This window comes from Rhodnius prolixus, unplaced genomic scaffold, assembly GCF_049639745.1.
Source record: "Rhodnius prolixus isolate KJV_2025 unplaced genomic scaffold, Rpr scaffold_4, whole genome shotgun sequence".
Lineage (NCBI taxonomy): Eukaryota > Metazoa > Arthropoda > Insecta > Hemiptera > Reduviidae > Rhodnius > Rhodnius prolixus.
Window position 1 is genome coordinate 40,789,926 of NW_027411614.1, and position 27,836 is coordinate 40,817,761.

General features: G+C 31.1%; 2 protein-coding genes and 1 long non-coding RNA gene across 11 annotated transcripts in view; 2 read left to right on the top strand and 1 right to left on the bottom strand.

Annotated features, from left to right (window-relative positions):
* Positions 1-27,836, bottom strand: part of LOC141456312 (uncharacterized) — a 37,647-nt gene that overhangs the window by 3,652 nt on the left and 6,159 nt on the right. The window contains exon 2 of one of the 5 annotated variants that reach the window (XM_074132215.1): positions 26,067-26,211. The exons of 3 other annotated variants lie outside the window; for them this stretch is intronic. The gene's annotated coding sequence lies outside the window, so the exon portion shown is untranslated. Of the gene's footprint in view, positions 1-5,060; positions 5,276-26,066; positions 26,212-27,836 lie in introns of those variants that run through there. One more of the 5 variants, XM_074132217.1, reaches the window with a different exon arrangement.
* Positions 393-10,073, top strand: LOC141456314 (dynein light chain 1, cytoplasmic). Of its 3 annotated transcripts, none has more exons than XM_074132223.1 (3): positions 393-526; positions 4,913-5,025; positions 7,303-10,073. In XM_074132223.1, the coding sequence occupies exons 2-3, from the start codon at positions 4,918-4,920 to the stop codon at positions 7,462-7,464; spliced, it is 270 nt and encodes an 89-aa protein (XP_073988324.1). In that variant the 5' UTR covers positions 393-526; positions 4,913-4,917; the 3' UTR covers positions 7,465-10,073. The 3 variants fall into 3 exon arrangements, with proteins under 3 accessions (XP_073988324.1, XP_073988322.1, XP_073988323.1); XM_074132221.1 differs by lacking the exon at positions 393-526 and adding an exon at positions 4,285-4,448; XM_074132222.1 differs by lacking the exon at positions 393-526 and adding an exon at positions 4,557-4,708.
* Positions 15,733-27,825, top strand: LOC141456322 (uncharacterized). Of its 3 annotated transcripts, none has more exons than XR_012459720.1 (5): positions 15,733-16,468; positions 17,497-17,621; positions 20,949-21,123; positions 26,907-27,123; positions 27,578-27,825. It is a non-coding gene; the product is annotated as an uncharacterized lncRNA (long non-coding RNA). The 3 variants fall into 3 exon arrangements; XR_012459721.1 differs by lacking the exon at positions 15,733-16,468 and adding an exon at positions 17,994-18,102 and having other exon boundaries at positions 17,606-17,621; XR_012459719.1 differs by lacking the exons at positions 15,733-16,468; positions 17,497-17,621 and adding an exon at positions 17,808-18,102.

Sequence of the window (27,836 nt, forward strand, 5' to 3'; positions counted from 1 at the left end):
CTCCATTTTAAATTGTTCCTCAGAAATAATAATAGATTGGCGCTTCCCTTTAGTCAATTTTGTCCATGAAATTATGTCAAGTCGCTAGGTGGCATCTAGATCAAATATTCATTTTGAACTTTCTGTTGGTGAGTTATGTTGATTACGACAGGCTCACAACTCATGCGGGCTAATTCATAAATATAATTTTATATTCTCAAGGGGAGCCACAAATCGTGAATTTCAAGTGAAAACTCAAAATAGAAGATCTTAATGATTGCTTCTTCCTCTATTGTAGAGTAAGAGAAAATTAAAATGTTATCCAACTAGTGGTCGTTTGTACTTAACAAAAAATACGCAAAGTGGCTGTTTTACTTTTTGATTTTATTCCTTTCATTTGTTGATTTTACTTTATTTTATTGCAACACACATGTTAATTTTATCACAAATCATTTACACATATGGTACTTTTTAAAAAATATTTCAAGTTATTTTTTGAGACTATAAGTATTTTTAATAACGGCGTGAAGATTATTTTCAGCAACAGGTAATTTATTACGTTTAATCTTCTCTTGCTGAAAACGTTAATGGTTGAAGTATTGTAATTTACGAAACCTTAATTGATTTGCGAGTGTCAAAATATTTGTGAATATGCAGCTCTGAATGTTGCTATCTCATTTGTGAAGTGTTGTCAAACTTCTTTCTAGAATGCTACTCCAAGATATACTATCCGTAACACTGTAATAACATTGATTTGTAACTACTGTTACAAAGAACAGTAGAAAATATTAATAAATAACCAAAAATCATATTACTAAAAGTATTAAACAAGAATCGAGTTTTGGGCAATTTTCTTGACAATATCTTTAAAAGTTTCCTTTAACTTCAGGGTTCTTTTGTTTTTTTTTTCTTTCTTTTTTCATCAACGTTGAAATAGTTGAACAAATTGGTTGCGCTTTTTTATATGAGTTCAAATTGTATAATTTAAAATAAGATTTTAGTCCAAGACTCCCCCGTGATATGGTTAGAGCTAAATGGAAAGAAAAGTGCGCTAATCCAACCCCATATCCAAGTGTCCACTCAGATACTGTATGTTTTCGCTGTTTAGTTTCATGTTTAAGGTTTATGGTGAGTTGGCCATTATAAAGAGATGGTCTGAGATTTCTGTGTTTAAAATGAATTTTAATAAACCAATCGGTAGTGTTAACTGTAATTTTTATTTGTGTTATACAACAACTATTTCGTAGTGTTGAAAATCGGATGGGAGTATCGTACTCGTACATGGTGAATGTTGCGATGTCAGTTGTAGGTTTATCAAGTATGCAAATATGAATTAATGTCGATTCTAAGATTATTCAATTTAAACGCGAAGATTCGACGCGGGACCTCCGCGAAGATACCAAATTGTTGTTGGTGACTGTTGGATATTTTTTCAATGAGAACTTCCTGATATTTAGAAATGATGTTAAAATGTCTATCTAAACATAAGATTTCATTAGACAGATTGAGTACTAAAATTTTCCGATTCCATTTTAATTTTGAAATCCCTCACTCTATCAAATGTTGTAGTAGATCCATAAATAGTGTGGCTGTATGTTTTCTCTGTTCAAATCCACTTATATTTTGTAACTGATGAACTGAGGAATGGTTGCTACTAAGAATTTTAAAAAACTAATTTTTTTTATGTATATAGTTTGTCTTTTTAAATATTTTTTCTTATAGTTTGGATAGTGCTGGTAGAAGGCTGATAGGTTTGCACTAAATAGATTTTTTAGTTTGTTTAGGCTACGAAGAACCAAACATTTTGTGACATAATGCCAGAGGTGTCCGAAAGTTGAACATTAAAGAATTCCCCCCAACCAACTATTGCAGTTTGTATTATAATAATGGCTAACATCCAATTTCTTCATTCATTATTTTGGTATGATGCCGGACTTTTTTAAGTATCCTGTTGAAAGAGAGGCATTAAAAATTGAAGCCAAATAAGGCTTGAAATTTTCTAATAGGTATTTTTTCTTTTTTTTTTTTTTTAATATGTTAGGTATTTTATCAATCTCAGGGCATTTTTAACTAATTAGTTTTTAAATAAAGTTCTTTATTTCAGAAGAGGCGTCAATTTTTGATTTGATTACAAGAGAAAGGGGATCAAGTGTTAGGATAGACATTGAGCAATGGCCATGCAGACAGTCAGTCATTTGGCTAAAATATTCCTGAAGCAAATATTTCGAATTTATCTTTGTCAGAACTTACGAATGAAATATCATACTCATCAAGTATCGTACATATGGCGAAAAACCTGCCATAAACTTTTGTCCCAAGACGGAAAGAGGTCCTACGGTAGGCAAACATAAGTCAGGCGGCAAAAGTGCAAAGGGTAAACAAAGTTTCAGTTTTTTCCCAAGTGATGACACTGGATGACACATCGGGTGCAAAATGTCTAGGTTAAAGACAAATAAGTTAGAGGTAGGTAGAGGGAACTTTGAGCTTACCATCCACTGCTTTAGCCCAACTGCCATTAGCATTTATGAGGTGGATAAGAACGGACGTCTAGGATGAAATATTTTGTTCTTTTCTGAAGTGATTTGTTTTCTGTGATTTGGTTTCTGGTCAGGTTTGATGTGTCGTATTCTAATCAGTCACCTGATCAGTTATTAGTTTATGAAATCCTTTTTTTGGTTGTCGCCGTATTGTTGCTTGATTGTAGTTTGTCTGATAAATTGAAATGTCGATTTCTCTGTTATCTATCAGTGCCATGTATTGTGGTACGTAACACGGAAGAGATTTGTTCGAAGTTTTATTAAAATTTGTACAAACGCTACACACAAATACAGTATGTACCAAAAGTCCCATTAGCCCCCATCTAACTGTGTGCTATATGATGTTTTGTGTTCTCGGAGATATTGGGTTGTTAAAAGAATGTCTGACGAATCAAATTATACCCTTGAGGAACGATTCGTCATGAGTACCTGAGCTCATGAACGTCCTAACACTGGGATAACATTGAGAATAATCCAAAATAATTTTAACGTTAGATTTAATAGGGCAGCAATTTTACGTTGGGAGAAGAAGCTATTTGAAACTGGTTCCTTTGAGGACAGACCGCGTTCTGAAAGGCCATCAACCATTCCGAAGACCCCGAGACTCATGAGACCCTGTCTGTGAATCAGCACAGTTATCTTGCCATGCTACGCGACTGGTTTGTACCGCAATTGGAACGTTTGGGACTTAGTGATCGAATCTGGTTTCAACAAGATGGGGCGCTAGCTAATTTCGCAATACGTGTGAGGGAATACCTAATAAACGAAGTGTTCAGAGACAGATGGATCGCCAGCGTTACCGGCACCTCTGAAATGGACGCCACGAAATACTGATCTGGCATACTGTGATAACGCATTATGGGGATACATCAAAGAAAAAGTCGCCCAGAATCGTTATCAGACAACTGAAGACCTCAAAGACGCTGTTCGGAATGCATTTGCTTCCATCACTCCAGCAATGCTGCGGCGCATTTCTCATCGCTCCAGGAGGAGAATAATATTGTGTTATGAAAATGACGGTGTGCACACTCAACGCCTGGAGTAAATGATGGTTTACTTTTTGTAATTTATGTAAATTAAGCTTCTCTCAACATATACATGCTGTTAAAAGAACACTGCACGGATGTTTGCAGGGGGTAGTGGGACTTTTGGAACATACTTTAGATCTATTACTTGGTACCTTTAATTTAGCAGGATTGGAGCAAGATTAAGCTTCCCTTTAAAGTGTCGTTTTAGTGTAATGAACGTTTCTAATTATTTGTTATTAACGGATATGAAAGGCCTAACAAAAATTTTTTAGTCGGAATAATATCAGCCACCGTAAGTACGACTTTTCAAATCGGCTTTCTCTAGTTTTCTGTAATTTTCTAGGAACCGGTCAAAGGGTATCATTTAAACTTGGACCTAACTAGGTCTATCTTTGATTTAAAACTTTTTCTTGCGAAACTTGAAAGTCGGTTAAGTGTACAGGCCAGATGTTTTGTTTTCCATTGTTTCTCGATAATCAATGAATAAATTCCTTACTTGAGGTATTTAAATTAAAATTAAATTTTATTATCATTAAATTTAATGGACTTAAATTGTTTTTTAAGTTTAAAAAAATGGGTTATTACAATGTTTCCTAAAAAATGGTATGAAGATTCTGTGCAGCTACACGTATTGATTTTTAAAATTGGCGCGTTTCCTTTGAAAAGCATTGTGGGCCGATATAGGTTGTGAGAGAAGCTCCTAAAGTTTAGCCAATCAATTGCCACAGCTTTCATTTGTGGGAGTAACTCTATTCAGACACCCGTCAAGTGCTGTGAGCTGGTGTGAGTGTTGCAGTGAATGTGCTCTGTTGTTCAGAAAAAGGAAATTTAGTGCGTTTATTATCATTTAAACAGCCAAAAATAGTCTTCTCTCAATTATAGTATTCTATCAAATATATTAACGGTAAGCAATGGATGTATTCATTCTCTAAAGTTTTAGCCATATTATTTGTAAGATGGTGGCCTATGACACTAAATCCTATTATAATAAGTAATCTTTCACATGTTTTATTATTAAAAAAAAAAACAAAAAAAAACATTTGAATTATGGTTACATTTCTTTACATTATGAAATCAGATTTTATAAAAGCTGTTGTTTTAACATAATACATTCATTCGTAATAATTTCAGTTAACGAAAACAATTTGGTTTACTATAAATAAAGTAAGAGTCCGATTTAAATTATTCTAGTTAATAATTATGTGATGTGTTTGTGTTTTGTTTAAACTTTTCACCATTTAATAAATTTTAGTTTTAATTTAAAAAAAAATATGAATTCAAATTTACTAAATGAAATTATCTTATGGACATGGATGGTTTATTTTTTGTTTGATACATTGTGGATGATAACAGTTTTTAAAATTTTAGGTAAAATGAGTGATCGGAAAGCCGTGATAAAAAATGCTGATATGTCAGAAGAAATGCAGCAGGATGCTGTTGATTGTGGGACCCAAGCGCTCGAAAAGTATAATATTGAAAAGGTAAAAAGATTATACTATTCAAATTATCTATTTACCTTCCTTGCAAATGCTTCTGAAGGTAAACGGCAGATCGGTGATGTGAAGTCTGCAGAAGAAAAGAACTAGCTTTTCCAATAGTAACGTAGATGCCGGTTCTCCATTGGAATTTGTACCGGTTATTTATTTATATTTTCTCTGTGACATGTCACATTTTATTCTTTTAGGTAATTAACATTTTTCTGTTAATCTAATTTTATATTCGATTCACCCGAGTATTAATAAGAAACTCCTTTTTGGTTTAAGATATTAACCTTTTTCTATCGATTTCATTTAATCTGATTAAGATCTAATTCATTCTAAGAGCGATCATTTATTTTTTAAAATGTTTATCTTGAAGTAAGTAACAAGATTCATCATTGCATTGAATATTTCTCAAACATGTTATTTTGAATATACCTTATTTAGTTAGATTCAGATACATTTGCCTGTTGCGAGTATTGTTGAACGCTCTATAATAATTGTTGAATAATTCAAGAGTTCAATTGTTCACTGTAATTGAAATTTCCATAACAGCATATTTTGCTGTCAGATTTTCTTACGTGATGAGTGTTTGGGTTTGCATTCGCACTTATCCACTTGTTCTCTTTTTTATTGCTTGTAAACTTTTTCGATGAAAGATTCTAAACCTAATCTCTGAACTCAGTCATTTCAACCTTGTTCTTCTTAAATGTGCTTATTTTGAGTTTATGTTAATAGCATCGCTAATATTTTCATCCTATTTTAATGTGGTTCGGTCCGCAGAGCTGAATATCAATATGATATACAGAATTGCAACCTCAGATGTTGGATGAAAGTCCGAAATCGATCAAAGATACTAAAAACATGCTTGCTACGATGGATAAAATCAGCGACATTTTTTCACTCGTCGCGTAAAACATAGGTTTTTACTCTTATTTGAAATATTTTCTTGGAGGGTTTTTCAAAATTTCCAAAGTTGGCTCGCAAGCCAGGTTAGCCAGGAGGTTATCAACTGCTCTCTGTATCTGAGGAGGCACCTTTGGAGGCACAGTACATGCTTCACAAGTTGAGTAAAGTGCATTATTTGAAAAAATTAAGGAATAAGTTTGATCCTTTACATGAAAGATATTGATCACTTAAATATGTGGCAGGAGGTTTCCAATTTTTTTGGTAATTAAACGCAACTCTCCCAAAATTACTAAATAATTATTAAACCTTGTTTGTAACAGATGTGAAATTAATTTTTAGCCATTTAGTGTATGTATTGAGAACATCTAAAGCTCTTAACATTTTATTTTTTTTAGAAAAATCACTAGGAAAACGAATTATTTCCCGATATTAAGAAAAATACTAGTTTTACTGCCTTGGAAAAAAATTTAGTAGAAAGGGGATGAAAAAATACATAAAAATGACATATCGCATGCCCTTCTTTCTCTTTGATAACAAGTTAAAAAATTGAAATATTAATAAATACCAGATTTTGAAATGGCCTAGCACCTTTAATTTTAAGATATCGAATTGTGGTTTCCGGTTTCTTTCATAACTTTGTATACTCTTTAAAACTGTGTATATGAAAGTGGGGGTCAACTGCGAACCCTCGCGTATCCGGGCAGGAATCTAAAATCAAGTCCCATGTTCTGAAACTAGAGGTGACGGGCAAAAAATTGTTCCTCTACCATTTTTTCCTCTACCAACCGTTTAAACATGAAATGCATTTGAGTTAAAATGAACACCCGTATAAACAAATTCTCCAAAATTGCTTTCTAGCTTCGCTCATTAGACCAAGTAAACATTTTGGTTCTGCGTTATTTTTATTACTTTATAACACAGAAGTAGTCCTACGATTTCAGTGTCTTAATTTCCATTTTAAAGTTGCAGATGAAAATAAAGGATTAGCTCAGTGGTTAGCGTAATTGGATTCCAACGCGGAGATCCCAGGTTCGAAAATCCCTGGCCCTTAGGTTTTTTTTTCCTAGAAGCTTCTTACAACAACTTACTGTCTGGTGACGCACAGTGTTGGAGAGCAGGAGTGCACTGGAAAAAACTCCGGGCGCCAGTGACTCAGAACGTTTTTTTTAACAGATAGATAACACACGGAATCAAGCGTTTTGACGACACTCGACGTTTGCTACAGTGCTACGCCCCTCTTATTTCTAAGTAAGGGAATGCATATCACAATCAAATAAAAGAGAGGGGATAATGGGCAACAATTTTTGCTTTTAAGAAAACTTATCTTCCTGCTTTTTTCCTAGAAATCAAGTGTTACCTTTTTTGTTTCAGGATATAGCAGCTTATATAAAGAAAGAGTTTGATAAGAAATATAATCCAACATGGCATTGTATTGTTGGTCGAAATTTTGGCAGTTATGTGACCCATGAAACACGACATTTCATTTACTTCTATTTGGGTCAGGTGGCCATTCTACTCTTCAAGAGTGGATAAAAAAACTGCACTGTAATTCTTTTGCTACCACACAACTTTATTCCAAAAAAACAAAGAACAAAAAAATGATTGCCTACTGTCATTTAAAATTTCAAAAAGCCAATTTGAAGATAAAATATCAAAAATATAATAATTTTTCACTTTGTCATTAAACAAAATATGTTCGAAAATGCCTGATTATTACAAAATCTATTTCATAATTTAATTTAGTTTTTCTAGTTTTTTGTTTGTTTGTTTTGTTTTATATAGAATTGTGTAAAGTTACTTTTGTTTTTCTACTGTTGTCATCTGTGGGTCCATTATTATTGTTTTTATTATTTTTATTCAAATACATGGGAGTACTTTACATTTACTGTGGATTATAACACTTATGCGCTAGATCGCTTTTTAGCCCGCAGATCAGAAATCAATTATACTCTATCTCAGTAGGAAAGTTTTGTGTTGTTACTATTTTTAAGACAATTTTGTATTAAAACATTTCATTCCTTTAAGCTGTTTGCAGATGACTATGTTTTTGTTTTGGTTCATTTTAAAGTGGTTTTATTTTTTGTTTTCAAGTATGATTTGTATAAATTGATTTTTTTTTTTTTTGTATTGTTTGCGTTTGCTATATTTATTTTATAAATATTATATATATCAGAAAAGTTAACATTTTTGTATAATATTTTATTATATTCTTGGCAGGAATCAAACTCGCTATAATTAGATATTGAAACAATACAAGGTGTGCAAACGTAAATTTCCCTAAAGTGTATAATGCAAAGTTCCTCCTAGAGGAAGTCTTTTTTATACTTGTTAGATTTATTATTATAAAAAGTACAAAAAATTATTATTTTCATTATTTTATAAGTATTAATGCATATTAATGCAAACATTTAACTTAAGCCCAGGGCATTCCTATTCAATTTTTTTTAAATAATTGTTGTCATAAAAGTTTTTCTGATGTAGAATTTTGTAGTTTGAAAACAGAAAGAAATCTACAGAACGTAAAAAAAATTTGTGTGTTCTTAATAATGGGGTTGGCAGAATTGTTGAAAACTTCCTTAGTTTTGTAAATATACATATTTTATTTATTTGAAATAAGATTAAGATTGAACAAGAAGATTCATTAAGCTAAAAAAGGAACATTTTGAGTTAGAGGGTGAAATTTTTTATCTCCTTTATTATTTTAAAAGGGGGCATTTGTTTCGGTAACACCAATACTCAGTAAAGTGAGAGAACTGGTAAATAACATTTATAAGTCGAGAGTAAATACACACATTCAAGGAAACCAAATTTGAAAAATTTATGGAAAAACGTACTGATAGAAATTCATAAATATATTGTTATTACTAGAAAATATTTAGAATAATAAAGTACAAGGGAAATGATAAGTATAAAATTGTCTAGAGAGGGTTGTAATAGCTAAGATTTGAAACAAAATGTTTATGACAATGTTTAGTCTATGAAAAAACCATAAATTTAAATATATTGAGATTTTATTTTATCGGCGATTGTCACAAAAAGTCTTGTTTGAAATCAACTTTAATTCTCTATGTTTCGAGAATATTTTCAGATGCCTTACGAAAGGGTCTTCTTGAACGGTTACGGTGTGCACATCTCTCCTTTTTAAGAAGTCATTCATGTGCCTCAATGGTACTCGCCCAAAACGCAAGGAATTTGTCTTCAAACAATACTTTCTCTGCTTTTAAAACATCATAATTTACAGCCTGGTGGTTCACTACCAGAATGAATATGATGCCATTAAATAAGTTGACGTGTGAAGTTGAAGATAAAAGAATCGTTAGAAACTTTTTTCTAAAATTAAAAAGGATGTATAATTTTAAAAAGTAAAAATAATATAATTTTCGTTCTCTAACTAAAAAATACTTAAGTCATTCCATACGATGTATAATAGCCCATTGAATTTTTGAAGCTCTCATAACAGCACTAACTGAGCAAGCAAAAAATGTACTCCGTCTTATCATCTAATTTGGTTCTAATGGTTTATTGAAGTGCTATTAATAAACTAGATTCATTCATTTTGCTGTTTTTGAATAGTATACATTTGGTGAGCTAAATCTGATGGTGTAGCATAGTCGTGCAAAAGTTTATAAAATTGTTTTTCACTAGTACTCTGTGATAATTATTAAATGGTTCACGTTGGGAAGTTCAGAGGTTTCTTTGAGACAAAATTGTTCTTAATAAGTATTGTAACATATGCCAGGTAATATTCTAGATTATTTTAGTTATTTCAAAAAACTTTTTTCATTGATTAAAACCAAAAAAGATAGATATTTCACTGCCACGGAATCAACTTTATTATGTAATTTTGTTATATAAATCTAGCTGGACTTCTTTCATGTTCATGTAGCTGCATATTTTGAAAACATTTCTTTGCATAAAGAAAAAAAAATTTCCGTCCTAGCATATAATTTTTAAAAATACAAATATTTGAACAATAACTACTAAATTTAAAAGTTGTTACATTTCCTCCTGTAACACATTCTGCCAGCCATTCGGTTTTTAAGCTAAAATTTTTATAGTTGTGTAACTTTTATAGATTATAAAAATTACTCATTTAATCTCTTTTAACATTGTAATAAATAATATGTAATCTCTGTTTTTTACTTATTTTTTTAAATTTTTTAGAAACTTTTTTTTTGATAAATAAATTTGATCTCCTAATTATTCTCAAGAAGCTCATCATCTTCAGCTTGAAATGCTTTACAAATAAGATTATGATTCAAGTTTCAGCGAGAAATGAATCCAAGAGATTAGCTCACATTTTAAAACATTTAATAGGCGTCGAATTTAATTTTTTATCTACAGCCAAATTATCAATAGTTGTTATTATTAGGAAGGCGAGCCCTCAATCTATCATCAAGATTAAGTAGTTTATGTGGAAAGTCTTTAGGCGGGATGTTGATGACTCCTGAAATTAGGATACAAAATTGTGATGTGCAAACTTGGATCTCAATTTACGAAATCTAAGATAGATGATAAGCAAAGGAATATAGCCAAGTGGAAACACTCTTTTCGCCCAACTCCAGTGAGGGACAGAGCGCATTACTCTAAACGCGAAGAAATGCAGTGAAGCAAATGGCAAATTGGGCGGAAAAGAACATGGCAAGAACAATTATTACTTTGCCTATCAACTTTATTTTTATCTCGACATTTTGCCAAAAAAGATTTTGTCTTTTGCCTATGCAGGATGGGGGAATGTGATTGACTCAAGATACATCGTAAATACTCGGTCCTCGATATACTCTCCACCTTTTTATAGGTGATAGTTGGATAATTGAAAAGCGCTGAATAGAGATCAGATTCCGTGCGTGTTACCTGATATCATCGCGACCGTGCTTTCCTGCAGAGATTTCTCAGTAGTGACGGAGCAAGATTTGCACTTCTTACAACATGACCTGATGTTCTGCGATATTAGGTCCCAGGTCACGGTTTTTTTTTTTTTTTTGTGAGAGTGCTACTACATTTTCGGGGAGTGCAGTCACCCGAAGATACATAAGCAGTTTCCGCCTAAAAAACAAAATGTTAATTTATTCGTAGGCAGTTTTATAAAATCGTAAAATCAATGAAATTTTGAGATAACCTAATGATAAATAAGAAAATTTTTGGGAAGTATCTAAAATGTAGGACCACCTTTTTAGACAGTTTTTATTATGTCTCAGGCTCCTGGCGGTTTACAGGGCCAAATAAAATTTTGGCATGTCAGAACAGTTTGATTTTGTAGCTATTGTTTCGGAAAAACATAATGTTCTTAAAACGTTGATAACATGTTAGTTGTTTCTGTTGAAAATGTCAGTAACTTGTAAATTAGATTTTTTAATCTATAAATAAATTCCCAGTTTACTATTTATTGATGTCTCCCATATTTAAAAGGAACAACCTGGCAGTTTTTGACATTTTTATAGCATTAAAACATAAGATAAACATTTGTACAATAACTTACAATTCAGAAGGCTGTATTTAACAGTTGATCTATTTATAGGAAGATAGAATTGAAAGTGATCGTGTAAATAAATATAAGACACTTATTTTAAAATGGAAAAGAAGATTCAAGAAGAACGAAAACCTGAAGAACGACTCAAAAAGAAAAAACGACAACTAGGTATTGACGGTCCAATACATATAACAGTTAAAGAAACTAAATCACTCAAAATGTATGGAAAACTGAATGCTTCTGTGTTCACAGCTTGTAAAGAACATATGCGGCCAGCTAAAAAACATTTAAAAGCACTAAATACCAATCGTAAAAAAATCATTCGCAAACAGATAATACCATTGGGAAATCATATTTACAGATGTCTAACAAAATTTGAAGACGCTAATAATATAAAAGTATGGAAAGGTCGCCTTTGGTATTTTGTATCATTGTTCACTTTTTACAAGCCAAAGAAATTGTGTAAATTATATAGACGTGAAATTAGAAAGCTTCGGATTAATTCTTAAAAAAGAGATTATGTGTACCCATCTTAAATCGTCGTGCTATCTCATTGTTGCTTTAGAACACAGTTCTTTTTTTTATGCTCGAAGGGTTTCTTGAATTACAATACTCCATAGCCAGATTTTGCGCACTTACAAGATTCGATATTAGGTGCATTTATTAAATGGATTTTCGTTTCCATAGCGATTTAAAGTCTTATTTTTTCTGAAAAAATAATTTTTTTAATAGCTTTTTTTTTTTGTTTGTAAATTGATTTTAATTACTTTATTAAATTTTGACTTTTGATTATTTTGTTTTAATGAGATTATTTTTGCTATTATTTTATTAAAATTTGAAACATCTTTTTAGAAAATTATCAGACTGGCCTTTTACAACAGGAAAGTAAAATCTAAATCTAGTATTAATCAATATTCGCAGATATAAGTAAAGTAGATCTTATTTCAATAGAAAACACATTGAAACACAAATATTTGTAATTCTTGCGGGAATAGAAAAGCGATTTCGAATCATTTTACTTTAAGAAAAATCACATTCAATCTTCCGTTGAATGTCCCTTTTAATCATTATTTTGAAAGCTTATTGTAAAAAGAAAAATCAAAGTTAACAAGGCAGCTTATGGAAGCGAGGTTGCCAGTTTCTAATGGCAAAAAGGTAAAGAACTTTTTTAAACATTTTTTTTAGGGAATGTTAAAAAAATAGTCATAGCTAGGCTAGGTAAAATAATGCAAGATGACCCGAGAGTATGTTCAGTCTCTGCTTACTTGGGGCCATTTCTTTCGACCCGAATTATTTATGGTCTTTTTAGAAATCATCGTATACGTTTCTAGCGTCAAAAACGATTTCAGTATGAAATAAGTTGTTTTAATATTGAACGACGATAATTCATTTTTCTCTGCCGTCCACAACACCTATTTTAATAATGGACTTTTTTGCATTATCTTAAAAATAAAGTATTGTAACAAATGACGTGAATTTTCCCTAATTTTTAACATAGAAAGTTTCAATTTTTAAGCTTCTTAAAATTCTTAAGATTTATTGAAGTTGTTATGTGCACGAATGAAAATTATATTTGAAAGACTATTAAAAGTTTAATTTAATGTGATGAAAGTTTATGTTGTATTTTTAAAGTTATTAAATATCTGTCGTAGTGCCTGATGTACTTTTTAGGGTAGTTTCAAGTTTAGACTTTTTTAAAACTGAAACAAAATAATACTGGTGAAAAATTAATTGCTGAACTATACCCATTAGACAGAAGTGCAAGTCGCTAAGTTTTTTTTGTAATGAGACCGGTGTTTTTGTAGAATGAGCGATAAAAAACTATTTTTTTTTAGGAGGCATTCTTTGTTTATTTTTCCGAAAACTAGTTTGATTCCTAAATATAACATCTATGAAGTATATTTCAACTTATCAGATTGTCCCTTCTCATATCATTATCGTTTCCATCAAAGCGTGGAACGGTTTGTATTATTGTTGATAACGTCACTTACGCTTTCCTAAATGAAATATTAGAGGTTCTTATGAAGTATGATCTTTTTTCTTTTTTTTAAGCAAAATTATACCATTTGCTAATTATAAAGGTTCAGCACTACTTAAAGCCAAGCGACTTTTCTAGAGAATTAAAATAAATCAGAATTTATTGTTGCTTCTTTTATTTCCTATTAATTTTCAGAATATTAGTTTCCCTAACTAATTTTATTTATAATTATTAAATCCAGTTTTCCGTTAAAAATTTTTATTGACTTTTGAAAGAGAATTTTAAATTATGATGTTGGATGGAAGTCTAGAACCGGTCAGGGCCTCAATAAACATGCGTGCTACAAAGTATAAAATCAACGGATAAATTATTTTATTTGTAAATGAAGATTTTAATGATGTAAGTGAAGCCAATAGTTACAATATTAATTGAATGAAGACCAATGTAAATTGTTAGGTTTCATTGCTTATGTAACTTAAACATTCATATGAAACTATTTTCATTCATACTTGACAAAAATGAGTACGAAAGCATTTTCTAATGGTATGCAATTCACCGAAAGGGCCAAGATATGTATAAATCCTTTGAGGACTTAGAGACTTTGAAGAATAAAAATCTAGAGACTTTGAAGAATAAAAATCTTATTTGAAAAAATGATGACTAACTGCTAACAGTATCTGAAATTTTAAGATTTAGAATTTCTTTAAATATTTCTTACAAAACAGCAAATTTTATCGAAAAATACTAAATCGTTATGAAGTGTTTGTTATATTGGGGGTTGGATTTGCAATGTGGGTTTTCATTAGATGTAGATTTGTTAAAATTGTGGTTGGCTTCCAACTTGTATTTGCACTGTATTTAGAGATAAGTTCATCACTTTCTTCTAGAGAATTTGAGTTACACTTCCCAAGGTTCTGAAATATGTCTACTCAGTGCAGTGCTTCCAACCGAAAGTGATACTTTTCAGAGTTTTCGGTTCTACATAAAATTTCCTGACAAGCATTTCCTTTAACTCGCTGCATATATATATATATATTGCAATCCGAAGGGAAAATGAACAAGCCTCTTTTCAGAGATCTTGGAGCCAGTGAGAATATCCTAGCCGAACAACACAAACAAGATTTACACTGACAGTAGTATCACGAATCAGTAGCTCATAGAAGTGGAAGTTGTAGGTGTGAACACAATATATAAAAGCCAGTGGTGGCTATAATTCCTTTTATTATTTAACAAAACTGTAATAAAAGTTTACACTATCAAATATCAACATTAAAAGTGTAAATGGCACGCTTTATTTCTTTACCAAACATATAAGATACTCCAGAGTGACTAGAACAGTCTTACTTTCCAAACTGATAAAGAAAGGATAACAATAGTAACGAGAAATTATAACAGTAATTGATGCGTTTAATATTTTAATGGTGAATGGGGCAGTGATAATATTTACGTGAAAATTTTTCGATTAAAGAACATATCGTTTATTGGAAATCTTTACCCAAAATTGATTAATCTGCACCTCTGACGTGGATGAAAGTCGGTAACCGGTCAGGGAGACAATAATTATGCCGGCTACATTGTAAAATCAACGATATTGCTACAGGACTAACCACATTTTCAATATATTATGTACATATATATTTTTTGCTTCAATTGTGATGGCCATAACCGACTACTTTCTTTTTACAACAGTAATAATCTTTAATTCATTTTGTTGGTTGACAGATTGATACTTTAGATAAGAAAGAGGAAATTCTTGCCGAATTTAGACATAAATCTTTTAATTATGCCAAGGTTTCGACCAAGGGGCCACGTCAACTCTTTAAGGCTAATAATGTCGATACAACACATACTTGATTGCATAAATTGCACATAAACTTTTTTACATATTGCACAGATCACTATCTAGTTTTTACTTTCTTTACCCCTTCGTTTTCTTGACATACTTCTTTAATGTTCATTGTAAAAGTACATTAAGTGAAACATTGCATTCAATTACTAGTAAAATAAGTTTATAATGGTACCAAGGAGTCAAAACTTTCTTTATGCGTTTTTTAAAATGTCTATCCTACGTTACTTTAATGAAAATCTACGCATTTCTTACCACAATAAGACTTTTTATGTAAATAGCAAGATTTTATACTAAAACATAAAATATTTTAATCCACTTAATCTCATCCCAATATGAGAATCTGCATTAATGTTTAATTTAGTTCAAAAAACATTAATGTACATATATAACGTAATAATATGGAGAATTAATTAAAAAAAAAACTGAGATGAAAAAGTTGGCTACAAAATACTCTAATCATCAAAATTATGGAGTCATTATTTGTTAATATTAACATCGTAGGTGTCTTAGTAGCCATGATACTAATAAATTAAATGTCTCTCATAATAGTGGCTTTTAGTGAACCACAAGGTATATTAAACATTAGATAATAACATTGTTGTTTCATGAAATTACTCCGTATCATTTAATAAGCATGTGTGTTTACCTTTGTTATGAATGTAACTATTTTGACGAACCTTTCACAATGTACCAAACAGAAACAATTAACAATTAATTTTCTCTTTCAAGCCCTTTTTTTACTATACTGCTTCTAACTATTAAGATCGTTTTCAATTTTTTATCTTCTAAAGTGCGTTGTTAGTATAATTAGCGCGGAAACCACGTATGTAACATCAAAGACGAATTAATGAGTTCCAAAAATTCCGTGTTTGAAAGGTGCACTAACCCGAAGTGCGCATTTCCTGTAGGATTCTTTCAATTTCCATCAATCAATTCAATGTATGATGTATTTATATACCACTCGTAAAGTAGGCTACAAAGTCTGCTGAACATTTTATTCTGGTATGTTTATTTTAAGAGGCAGGAGGTACTTTGAACTTCATTCTTGTATTGGTATAATTTTACCATCTTTATAATGCGAGAATTCAACACTTACTCGTACATAGTTACTAACATTCTAAGTGTTCAAAAATTTAAGTAAATTCGGTTTCTTCATTTTCAGTTAAAAAAAAATAATTATAGTGGAACAAATGAGGCCTTCTTAATTTGCTGCTCCAATTCTCTTAACATTTACTTAATGGTATTGCATACACAGAATTTCTCAAATGATAAATGCTTTATTTTTACAAGATAATATCCTATCACTTTTTTTTTTTTTTTTTACAAGTTTTACATTCGTTTTCCAATAATTTGTAACATCACAAGTGTTTACCAGAACCTTATTTATTCCTAAAAATTAGAACTTACATAATTAGGTCAAAACTTTTACAATAAATTAACGCACTAGTACATTTACCCGCGGTTTGACTGCGTGACATTTGTAATTTATGGCTATATATCTTTATAGTAGTTATACGGAGCTCCTACTACAGCACTTCTGTAGCACCTGCTCACATTTTCTACCACAATATTTATAAAAATGTGGTCTAAACACACTCACCGAGTTTTGAAAAATAAACCTATTCTGCAACTTTATCTAAATTAGAAAAAAAAAACTATTTTTTTTAAGCACCTAGATTTACTTTACGCGCTATAAGGGGCAAGATGCTCAATAGGAGAAAAACTGTGGAAAACCTCTTTGACTTCCCACCTTATTTGCGAACAGTCCCTAATAAATTATAAAAAAAATTATCATTTTCCATTATTTTAAGAGAATCTTCATAGTACACATAGGTTCTGCGGGAATATTAATCGTTTTCAGTTTACTGTAAGACTAAACAAAATATACCATTTTGATGTACTTTACTTACATACTTCGTCCTCACTTCATCAACCTTACCGTGTAGAGGTCCAATTTGATTTATTAAATTTAAAAATTTGAGAAATTCGTAAACCTGGACTTTTAAAACTGCGAAAATGTAATCAGTTTTTAGATTTCCGCGATTTTCTTGGAAACAACTTTTTTCTGTAATACGTACCCATAAATTCTATTTCTTGAAATCTTGTTTCAAAATTATAGAAGAGATTTTGAGTTTCACATTATGAGGAGCTATTTAAACGAATTTAAGAATTGATGAATTGAGCACTTTACGTGTCTATTAGCCAAAGCTTTTTGTTTCAATTACTAAGACAACAATATATGATCTAATAGGATGCCTTTTATCACAGTACGTTCAATGAGTCATGAGTCAAGTAATGTTGGCCTAATTGTTACCTTCCTATAAGAAAAAAATCCATCAAACATGTGTTACGTACTGATCAGGCAACGTGAACAACATAACTCAGTTAAGGAGGTATTTATACATAAATCAGCTCAATTTTATTTAAACTTAATTGTAATTTAAACGTAATTACAACTTTTTAATCAATACTTTAAATTATTATTATTTGATGAAGATAGGTACAATAGATTAAGAATGTAATTACAATAAGATCCCTTTTGTTTACTTACCCATCTTCAAATGTTAAACCTAATTTAAGTTAGAAAAGACAAGGTACATTAGTGCAAGCATTGTTTACCTTAAGCCTTCTGTTTATTTTAGAGCCAGAAAAACATCAATCCTAATGCTTAAGTGTTTGGTTAAACTTCATTGGTCAAATGTAATCCTAAGATGTTAAAGTATCAGTATTGTACTTCTTCATTATAAGTAGTGCAAATATTTCAGGTGAAAAGAAAGACCTTATTATCGTTAGCTACAGAAAATCTTTTTAAAAGAGTAGGCCTAACACACTTGTTTTAAGCGGCAGGTGAAATGTTAATTTCGTTGGAATCCAGTAAGTGACATACATAACTGTTTGTTTAGAGTTTTTTTTTTTTCATATAAAACTTGGGATACAAGATCAGATAACCCTCGATATCGAGCACAAATGTTTTTACCTTCACCTTCAACAGAAAGTGTTATGATCGAATTTGAGATTTCATTAGAAATATGGCTAGGTAGTCCAAAGAGTATATGTGTATTTGTTGCGGGAATGTATCAAGAACGAGGGTAAAAAAAGTCACGGAGCGATCAAATCAAAGTAATTAAGATCAACGAGGCTCGATATTTTATCAATATCTGTTGTCTAGAAGTGCTCTCTTTCGGCAGGCATCTAATGAGTTAAAACATTGTTTTGAAGGCTAAATTTACGAATTAAAGGCCTGCCTTTGCATCAAGGATTAATTTTGAAGGCATCAAGCACTGCGAGTGATTTTTTTCGTAAGCAGCGATAAATTTGTGTGATGGAACTCTAAATTCAATCAGCACCTATACATCGTTAGGCACATAGGATGAATGTTTTTCGTCAGCCTGCATAGACTTGCCACCTTTATTTCTTCATAGATTCCTATCATCATCCGCTTCACCCCATCAAAAAATGCAAAGGCTAGAATATAGAGATGAAATTTGCATAACATGCTGAGTTTTTTGCAAAACAGGCCAAATCATTCTGTACTATAACTTGCTTTCTCGAAAGAATTTGGTCTAGAATTAATTGTAATGATCAATAGTAACCTTATCTATTGTGGTTTTATGTTTGCACATAATTGGATTAAGAGATTTTGTGCGTGAAAGTGGATTAACTCTTTGGAATTGACGTCATTCGTGCTGTTATTTAGTTATAAACTAAATTTCAATCGCTGTTTTCTCTTGTCGGCCACTATTCCACTAGTGGTTGATATTCGAATGAGAGAATAAGGAATGAAAAGGGTGCTAAGAAAAAAAAATTAAATGATTTTTGCTTTCTTTGTTATTATTTAGATTATTTTATTTTTTTAATCCTCTTTAGAGAAAATGTCAGATTTTCAGTTGAGTTTTCGTCAGAAATGTACCTAGCTGAGTCGCAAAAATTGGATTTTAACATGCCTTCTTCAATCTCTCTCCCTTTGTGAGAATGTGTGCGTTTCATTCGACGATCATCCTGTTTATATCCATTTTAAGCAAGTAAAGTAAAGTAATGCCTATTTTATCAGGCCGGCTTTACGTCCAACTGCCAAATTAGATGTCGTGAACGGAGACGATTAGCAAACATACTTTTCTGTAATTTCTTTTATTAACCATTAAATAAAATCCAAGGCCTAGACAGGTAATCGAACCCAGTACCACATATTAGCTTTGCAGGTCTCGCCTGTAACCGCTCGGCTATCGTGGCGCCTTATATCCATTTTAATTCCACAACGGAAAATTACGGGAAGTTTAAATAGATACTTTTTAAGGTGCTCCAGAGATCGCAGTATAACGATTCGCTGGAAGGATCATATTACTGAATGACTTTTTAACTTTTTGCCATCTTCTCGAAAGACGCTCTTATTATTTTTTTAAAAAGATTTTGCACTCTTTTCTTAGAGATACTACGTATAAATAAATGTATGTTGTAATCATTTTACCAAAAAACTGATTTTAAAATCACATTTAGAAAGTTGGATGTATGATCCCCTATAAGTACCATTTTAGTGACTATACTGCTGTGTCAACAAGTGTAGTGCAAGACGTAATATACGAGTAAGTGAAGTCGTAAACTCTACACCAAATTGATTAATCACATCTGACGATGGACAATGTCCGACACTATTCAGCAATACAGCAAAAATGACGGATAAAATAAAAAAATTTATAATATTACTTAGGTAGTATTTCTGTACTTTTTGTACTTGCGTGACATTTTAGAGAGGGGGTGTACAAACCGTGGCAAAGAAGGCGACTCACTCAACATTTTTTTAAGAATTAGAAGTCATTAAACGTAACTTTTCTAAAAATTCTAAAAATAATTACGAAATAGGTGGATAAACATGTATGTTAAACATTATATTGGCACGAAATATGTAGATACATTTGTATGTAATGCAGAAGTTCCAATGATTTAGCCACTCTCTCTATATTGTACAATCCACAAATATCCTTACAGATTATTTAGCAATGTTTTGGTAGGACTGGGAAATTACATACAGGGGAAAACTAGAGGAATATACGTAACTTTAGTTGAGGTCTTTTAGTCTTTTCTATTAATAGCGAATGGATATTTGGCGACAGAGTGGGTTAAGATGACATTCTAAAGTGAAAAGGAAATTCAGCCGACGATTTTAGATATAGAAATGTACTGAGACTATAGAAGATGTAGAGCTTACTAGCTACCGGTAGTAGTGTCCAGGAGAGTCTCCAAGAAGCTCCATGGGAGAGAAAAATAAAGCCGGATTCCAACCCAGGATCCCAGGAACTAATCTCTTCCCTATTTGTATTAGTTGTTGTTAGTAATTTTTCTATTGTGCTTATTAGTATAAATTTTTAACTTTTGATCTTGAACCTTATAACATTATGTAAGGGTCTAACTGCCCGTCCTTAGATTTTCACTCTCTAGGTGTTTTATACAGCTTTTTTCAAGCAATGCTAGCTTGCAAGCAATGTTTTCTCTAAACAGACAGTACTGTCCATCACCTGGTCAGCTGGACCCTTACATATGTTATGTAATAAGGTTCAAGATCTTTGAAAAAAGTTAATATAAATATATATTAAAGGATTGTTATTATTTATTTTAATAAGTATGTCTATTTTAAATATTCATCCAGAAAATAATCCAAATCAAAAAGATAATAAATTCTCTAACCATAAAATTACTTTCATTTTATTTTGATATTTTTGTTATAGGCTCTGATTAGATCAAAAATGTTCATTCAATAATAAAATTTTCATCAAGTTGAGATTCTTTTCCCAGTGCGAGAGAAATATGAATTATATTTCTGAGAAAATCAGTTTCATCCAATCGTAAAGTTGAAGGAAGTTTCCATGGTATCAATAAACAGACCAATTGAGCTATATTAAGGTTGGTATGTGTATGTTTTATGTTTGTATTAGATACACACAAATTGATACAATAAAAAGTTTGATCTCTTTAACAACAGATTGTTAAACTTTATCGTAGCTGATATAAAGATCATTAGGCATCTTTGTGAAGGAATAATATTAGAATTTTTATTTATATTATAAATTAGATTTTAGAACCTTTTTATCATTTCTCTAAGTACTTAATCACAATTTTTTTTTTTTTTTAATGTTGTGATTTACGACCTGGCAGTATTTCAAAAAGTTTTGGAAGTTTCCGGATTTACTGAGCTCAACATTTCATTGGATATCCAAGATGCAACAATTATGAGCTTCTCCCAATCATTATTCTTGTAATTTTCGAAGTGATGTGACTACTGAGTCAATCATCTGAAGCTAAAGTTACTTCTAGCATTGAAAATTACAATTATCTTCTAGGTTTTTTTTTTTTTATCTCTAGAAAAATAATCATTTAAATATGTTAGTTTATCTTTTAAACACATTTTTATATCGTTAGTTTATATTTTATTACTTTTTTTGTTATACTTCTCTTTTTCTGAACTGGACAATTATTCAGTTAATTTTCCAGTCCAATATTTCATTGTAATGAAAATAGAGATGAATATAGATCCTAATTTATTCCAATTAGCAGAGCATTCATGTGATAATATGATGATTAAGTGTGCTCAATTTTCTGTTGATTTCTCAAAAATACAATTCTTAGTACTATGTAAAGAATCAACTTTTAATTTCGTTAATTATTCCATTTCTAAAGCTAGGGAAGTGAATCCAATTTGAAGAAAGTATACCAGTCAGTACAATGAGAATAGCAATTACTAAGTGATCAAGAACTATTTAGTGAAATTCTTACTACAGTAAAATTTTGACAAAATTTGATTTACAGCAGTCAGTTAACCTTGTCCGTTTCTATTGATTTGTTGCTGAGTGTCCCTTATCTTAATACATCTGAACTCGTTTGAAACTCATAAAGAAAATAAATTGGTTGAATTTGTGAATGTTTGTGCGTTACAATTTGATCTGACTTATTAATGAACTTTAATGTTTACTTAAAAATCGATTACAAAATGTTTACCGTCAATAATTATATATTTTTTATTTCAATCGTGAATTATCTCAGTAGAAAAGTTTCACATCGTAATCTTCTCTCTTTCAGGAAATGTGGCCAGGGTTTTTTCTTTCGAAATTTATTTTGATAGGAAACCTATTTCTTCAAATAATGCATTAAACACTTAACTGATAACTAGAAAAGTTTTTAGTTTTATATTAATCCCAAAATTATATAATTTACGTAGTAATAATTTATAAATTTAACCACCACAGAATTTGAGATAACATGAAAACAGTACGCTTAAAAATTCTATAGATCTTTTAGGTCGCATGTATTTGGCTTTACAGCCATTTTTAAACAAAACTGTCTACTAGAAAGAGGCAGTACTGCTATCGTTTCAAATTTGTGAAATGTTTTATGCGAAAATACATGTTTGATGCCCTCTAAACGCTAAATTCAGGTACCTCACCAAACCCCTGTCCCTTAGAACCTCCTTTTAATAATGTTTTTAATTAAAAAAGAAAGTTTTATGAGCCATATTTTTTTATTCGGTCACACAATAACTACAGGAACGCCCTCTCGGTAATTCATGTTCTAGCAGCCATTGAAAAATCTGTAAATTGTAATTTACCTCTAATTACTGCAGAGTGGTAAATGAAAACCTAGTGGCTAAGTTGTGACAAACCCGCCAGAATTGTTAAACAAATTCAAACGCACAATAAAATTTAATTTTATCAGAATATTTTCCAGGGGTATTATTCAAACATTTCTGTTAGGTTAAGATCGTGTGTTTCAAAACAGATTTATAAAAACACTGTTCCTTGCAGTTCATCAATCATAAAGGACATATGCGTTTTATTTTCAATACAATAACAAAATTGACTACATATTCAGAAACAACGTGATATTTAATGTCTTAGCTTACTTTCTTGCTCAATATTCAGACTAGGAAGAGTTTATTTACTGTAAAATTTAACCAAGTTTATGGCTCACTTTTCCAATGTTCTCTCACCAAACTCTTTATCTCAGTACGTCCGATGAAACTTGTATATAATTTTGTTTTGTAATTATCTTACACCAGTTCATTATTTCTTTTTAAGTAAGATAATAAAATAAAAAAAATCCTAAAGGAAGAGAAATATCTGGGGACAGTTTGATGTTTTAGTTGTTTAACTTTTATCTTTGTACCTATTTTTGATAATTGGATTATTTCAATGAAAGAAGTAAAGTTATTATTTCGTTGGAGGAATAGTCTGGAAAGTATTTAATGTGATTTTATGATCTAGAATGTTTGTACAGATATAGTCGAGGGGTATGCTGTATTTTAACGATCACAGCTACGAGCTAAAGAACAGTTCTGTCTCTCTTGTTTGGAACAAAGAAAGTCATCACGAAGAAATACTGGATTCTCCGCTTTCGCCGATTTTCTCGGTTCATGATATAGTAATGAGTTTCTTAATTTTTTAAAAATAAAAATCTAATAAATGGCCCTTTCATAAGAAATATTAAGTTTGATTTATTGAATTTGGTATCTTAAGATGTACCTTTTCATACTGTTAAGTTTTAGCAGAGCTGGCATATCTTGCTAGACCACTCTCGTAGTAGTGCACATTGTAAAAACTTCGCCCTAGAGCAGATATGAAATGCCCTTGAAGAGTTGAGTTGTTCCAGCGTGATCGTTCTCTGAACAGTAGTCATTTTTAGTTGGTTTTCATTACATAGACTGTGTAAGCTTAGCTTGTAATTGTTTCGAACCAGTGGCATACTTGTGTTTCTTGGAGTGCCTTTTGCCCAAAGTGTTCGTGGCCACCTGCAGACGCATTGCAGCTGCAGTTGTGGTACGCAGAACGTTCCTAAAGGTTTTCAAACTTTTTTTGAATTTCCTGTCGCAAACTTTAACGTTGCACAAATCATTTCATGTTCTTTTCATATTTCATCTCTCTTTTGTCTCTGGGCAATTTCTTTCATTGCTTTATGATTTTCTACATAACTACATATGGCATTTTAAACTTGAAATTTTTTGGAAAGAAGTTAGCTGGAAGAGCTATATACATACTGCTTCTGATTCCATCTTATCATTACCTTAAATCCACATATTGCTCGGCACCCAATGTTTTTAACTGCTCTTCCAATCTCGTAGAACCAGTCTGGAAGTTAAAGCGCCTTCACGCAGCCTAATTCGCCGAACAGATGCAAGCCCCATTCACCAGAGAGTCGCGGATCCTCTCTGGGCAAGTTGAACGTTCTCTAGAAGCAGTCTAGCAGATTTCATCTCTATGCGCGTTCTCCTAAATAAAGCCGCATAGCCACTTGTAAATAACTAGAGCAGTTGAAAATTATTATTATTATTATTATTATTATTATTATTATTATTTTGAAAATGATTAAACAAAATTAGTCTTATAATAATTTCATACAATTTTATTTCTTCTTCTATTTTTTGTTTTTAATGATTATTAGTTACAAAACCCCAATAAAGATATTAAAAGTAGCAAACAGGTGTATGATTTTCAGTATTAAGTTGTTAAGTTTTCCTTATAACTTTTCTGCAGTGCCGGAAATCTTTTGAGTAGAGTGCACTCTAGTAGAAAATAAAGTTAATTAATCTAGTATATTTGTTAATAATCTTTTAGTGGTGGAATAAGATGACATAATTTTTAGAATCTCATTAGAATTTCTGATTATCTTTTCTTTACTTTTACACCTTTGATTAAACTTTGAAGCTAAGGATGTTTTCTAAACAAAAATTAACTTAAGGAACATAACTATAGTTAAAAGAAAAAATGAAAACTTATTTTGCAAATAAAAAGTTGTTTTAAAAATTTGCGACAGCTCGGGTATGAAATAAATGCCTGTTCCCTTTAAGGTTCCCTAAAAGAGGTAGGGTTTACTTTAGTTAGACACTGACTGCACACATTGAGTGCTATACATGCATTGAAAGAAGCAAATAAATACAGACCAACAAAGATTATAAACATATATTTAATGTTCGCCATTGGATAATAATAGAAATTAAAAAATCTTTATGCAGCTACAAAAATATATGTTCACCACTAACTAAAATGTGTTATGAAAATTGTCAAATAATCATTTAGAGCTTGCAATGTTGCATTTGCGACTCACAACTCCTAAACAAAGCCACAATACTAAAACCAGAAACATGATCCTAAAAGCAAATAGATAAACTTACGAGTAATACTAAAAATTAGCCTTGTTGGACTAAACTAGATTGCAATATTTGGAAAAGAAAATAAAGCAATCCAGAAGAATAAGAAAGGATGTAATGCTATATATAGCCTTCCAAGCCACGAAATCTAACCAAGGATTATGAACAAAGGAAAAAAAAAAATATCCTATGGATGATCACTATCATTACCGTACCTTAATTAACTCTAAATCAGATCCAAAAACACAAACCATATATATAACTACATAATCTATGCAATAATGCATTTGTGAGAGCCACAAATGCAAAAAATGGAAATTACCAAAAAGTTCAATTTCGTCTCTTTAAACAAGTGCAAAAAGACGGGTACTTGCAAAATAAGTCAACCACAGATATATGTACTATAGAATTTTATTTGATCCCAACTGTTATTCATTTGATGAATCCTCGCCTAATTCAGAATTAAAAGTTAATCGAAGCACATTCTTAATTTATTTTCTTGAGCGACGTTTCACATTTCTTGAGAAATAACAGTTTTATTTGAAACGTGTTTACCAACACATTGAATCTTATGAGACTCAAGGTGAAGAAGGCTCAAGTTACACTGTCAAACCTTATTTAATAAAGTTCCTTTAAGCGCCAACTTGATTCTACACCCATAAAATACAATAAATTTATTATTTTTAATTGGTCACAACTTCTAACGCACCTTGCCGTTTTGGAGAATCCTGCTTGAATGTCTGTTCTTTGGCCCAGATGTTAGAATGGATGCTATTTATCTCTACACATGCAAGGCGCTTCGCTTCTATCAGAGAATTATGACCAGATAGCGATCCACTATTTATTGGGAAGTGCTGAAGCAACAAGGAAGGACATTAAATGCAAATTAATTATGCATTGCAGAAATCAAATGAAACTCGAGGGTTTTTACGGAAAATCAGCCAAGGTAGAAAATGATTTAAATGTAGGCTAAGACAAGGGATCTATCATTTCTGAGAAATCTAAAGTGCTGGTACTAATTTTGATAGCATACTTGATGACTTGAGACACTTGAAATTTGTTGGTTCTCAACATCAGATGACTACATTGAGTAAACCAATTGAAAAATAACAATATTCACTGTAAAACTGCTTTAGCGTGGGAGATGATCTCACTTAATTTATGTTAAACGTGATTCTCCAAATACGAAGAATTGCTCTTTTAAACAACAAAAATAGTAATCAATAATTGCAGTGTAGACTCTATGACATAATTATAATTTTGGGTATGTTTTCGTGGTATTGGCTTCGCCATAATGCCAAGTATATTTATATTATATTTACTGTTAAGTCGGTTTAAAATTTATCTTTTTCTCTGAGCTAACTATTTGGGCCATGATAAAGGCTTCAAAAGTGCCTCTGCAATAGTAGTTTCTATTAGATAATGGACTTGTTCTTCAGCCATATTCTCAAAAATAAAGCATTATATTTAATCATAAATTGTTTTCTGTGTGATGGTGACAGGCAGAAGATAAAATGTGATTAATAATGGCAAGATAAAATTTTTACAGGAAGGAAAATTTTAGATAGTCGTAGAGCATTGTGAGGATGATCTACAAGAGAGTGTTCCTGCCTCTTGGGCTGGCCTTATCTCATCTATCTTGCCGTTCAAGAATTATGTTCCTATTTCTAACATTTCTATACATCTGCTGAACAAAAAAAAGTATTCATGTTCTCTTCTAAACAATATTTTCTGGATTACGTTCATTCCAGAAACTTAGAAGTGAAGTAAGTAGAAATCATACTCTTTTATTTGATGTTTTAATATGGAATACATTATCCGTATATTTTTATAAAATTAAAAAATGAACCAACCTTCTGTTAGGTTGTGTACATTTATATTATCGTTTATTTAGCTTTTATTTTTGAACATATAAACAAGTTTAATGAATTTCAAAAGTATACTTGGTCGGAAAAGTTTCATCTAATAAAATTCCTTATTCAAAAAAATCAATATGAAACAGTTTAGAATAAAAGTTTAACATTAATTATGAGCTGTCGTTTAGAATTTTATAAGTATTTCAACCGTCTAGTGAAGTGTGAAACTGACATTTTTCATGGAAACTTTTTAAGTAATATAATTTTCAAGTTCGATTATGATTTTAAATTAACCTGTTTTAAATTTTTATATTATCTTACAACTATTCCAATTGTGCCAATTTTCAAAATTTAATCTACACAGGAAATACATGTTTTGCCACCCTCGTACAATTGCATTTGCTGGCTGATCGAGGTCAGACTCTTAGAAGAATAGTTATATTTTCCTTGGCCATTTCGTTCTACTAGCTTACAACAAGTGGAACATGTACGGGATATGATGATTCGGAGCTTAAGTCGATTTCCTTTATCAACAAACGACAAGCCACCACAGCTAATATTTTGGTAACAAATTAAGATTAATTTAATACGTCAATGAAATACGAGTGGAAATAATGTAATTG

Excerpts from the sequence above, each read along its gene's own strand:
- LOC141456314 (XM_074132223.1), top strand. The coding sequence starts at position 4,918 with ATGAGTGATCGGAAAGCCGTGATAAAAAATGCTGATATGTCAGAAGAA. Across the intron at positions 5,026-7,302 it reads AAAAGTATAATATTGAAAAG|GATATAGCAGCTTATATAAA; the intron begins GTAAAAAGATTA and ends TTTTTGTTTCAG.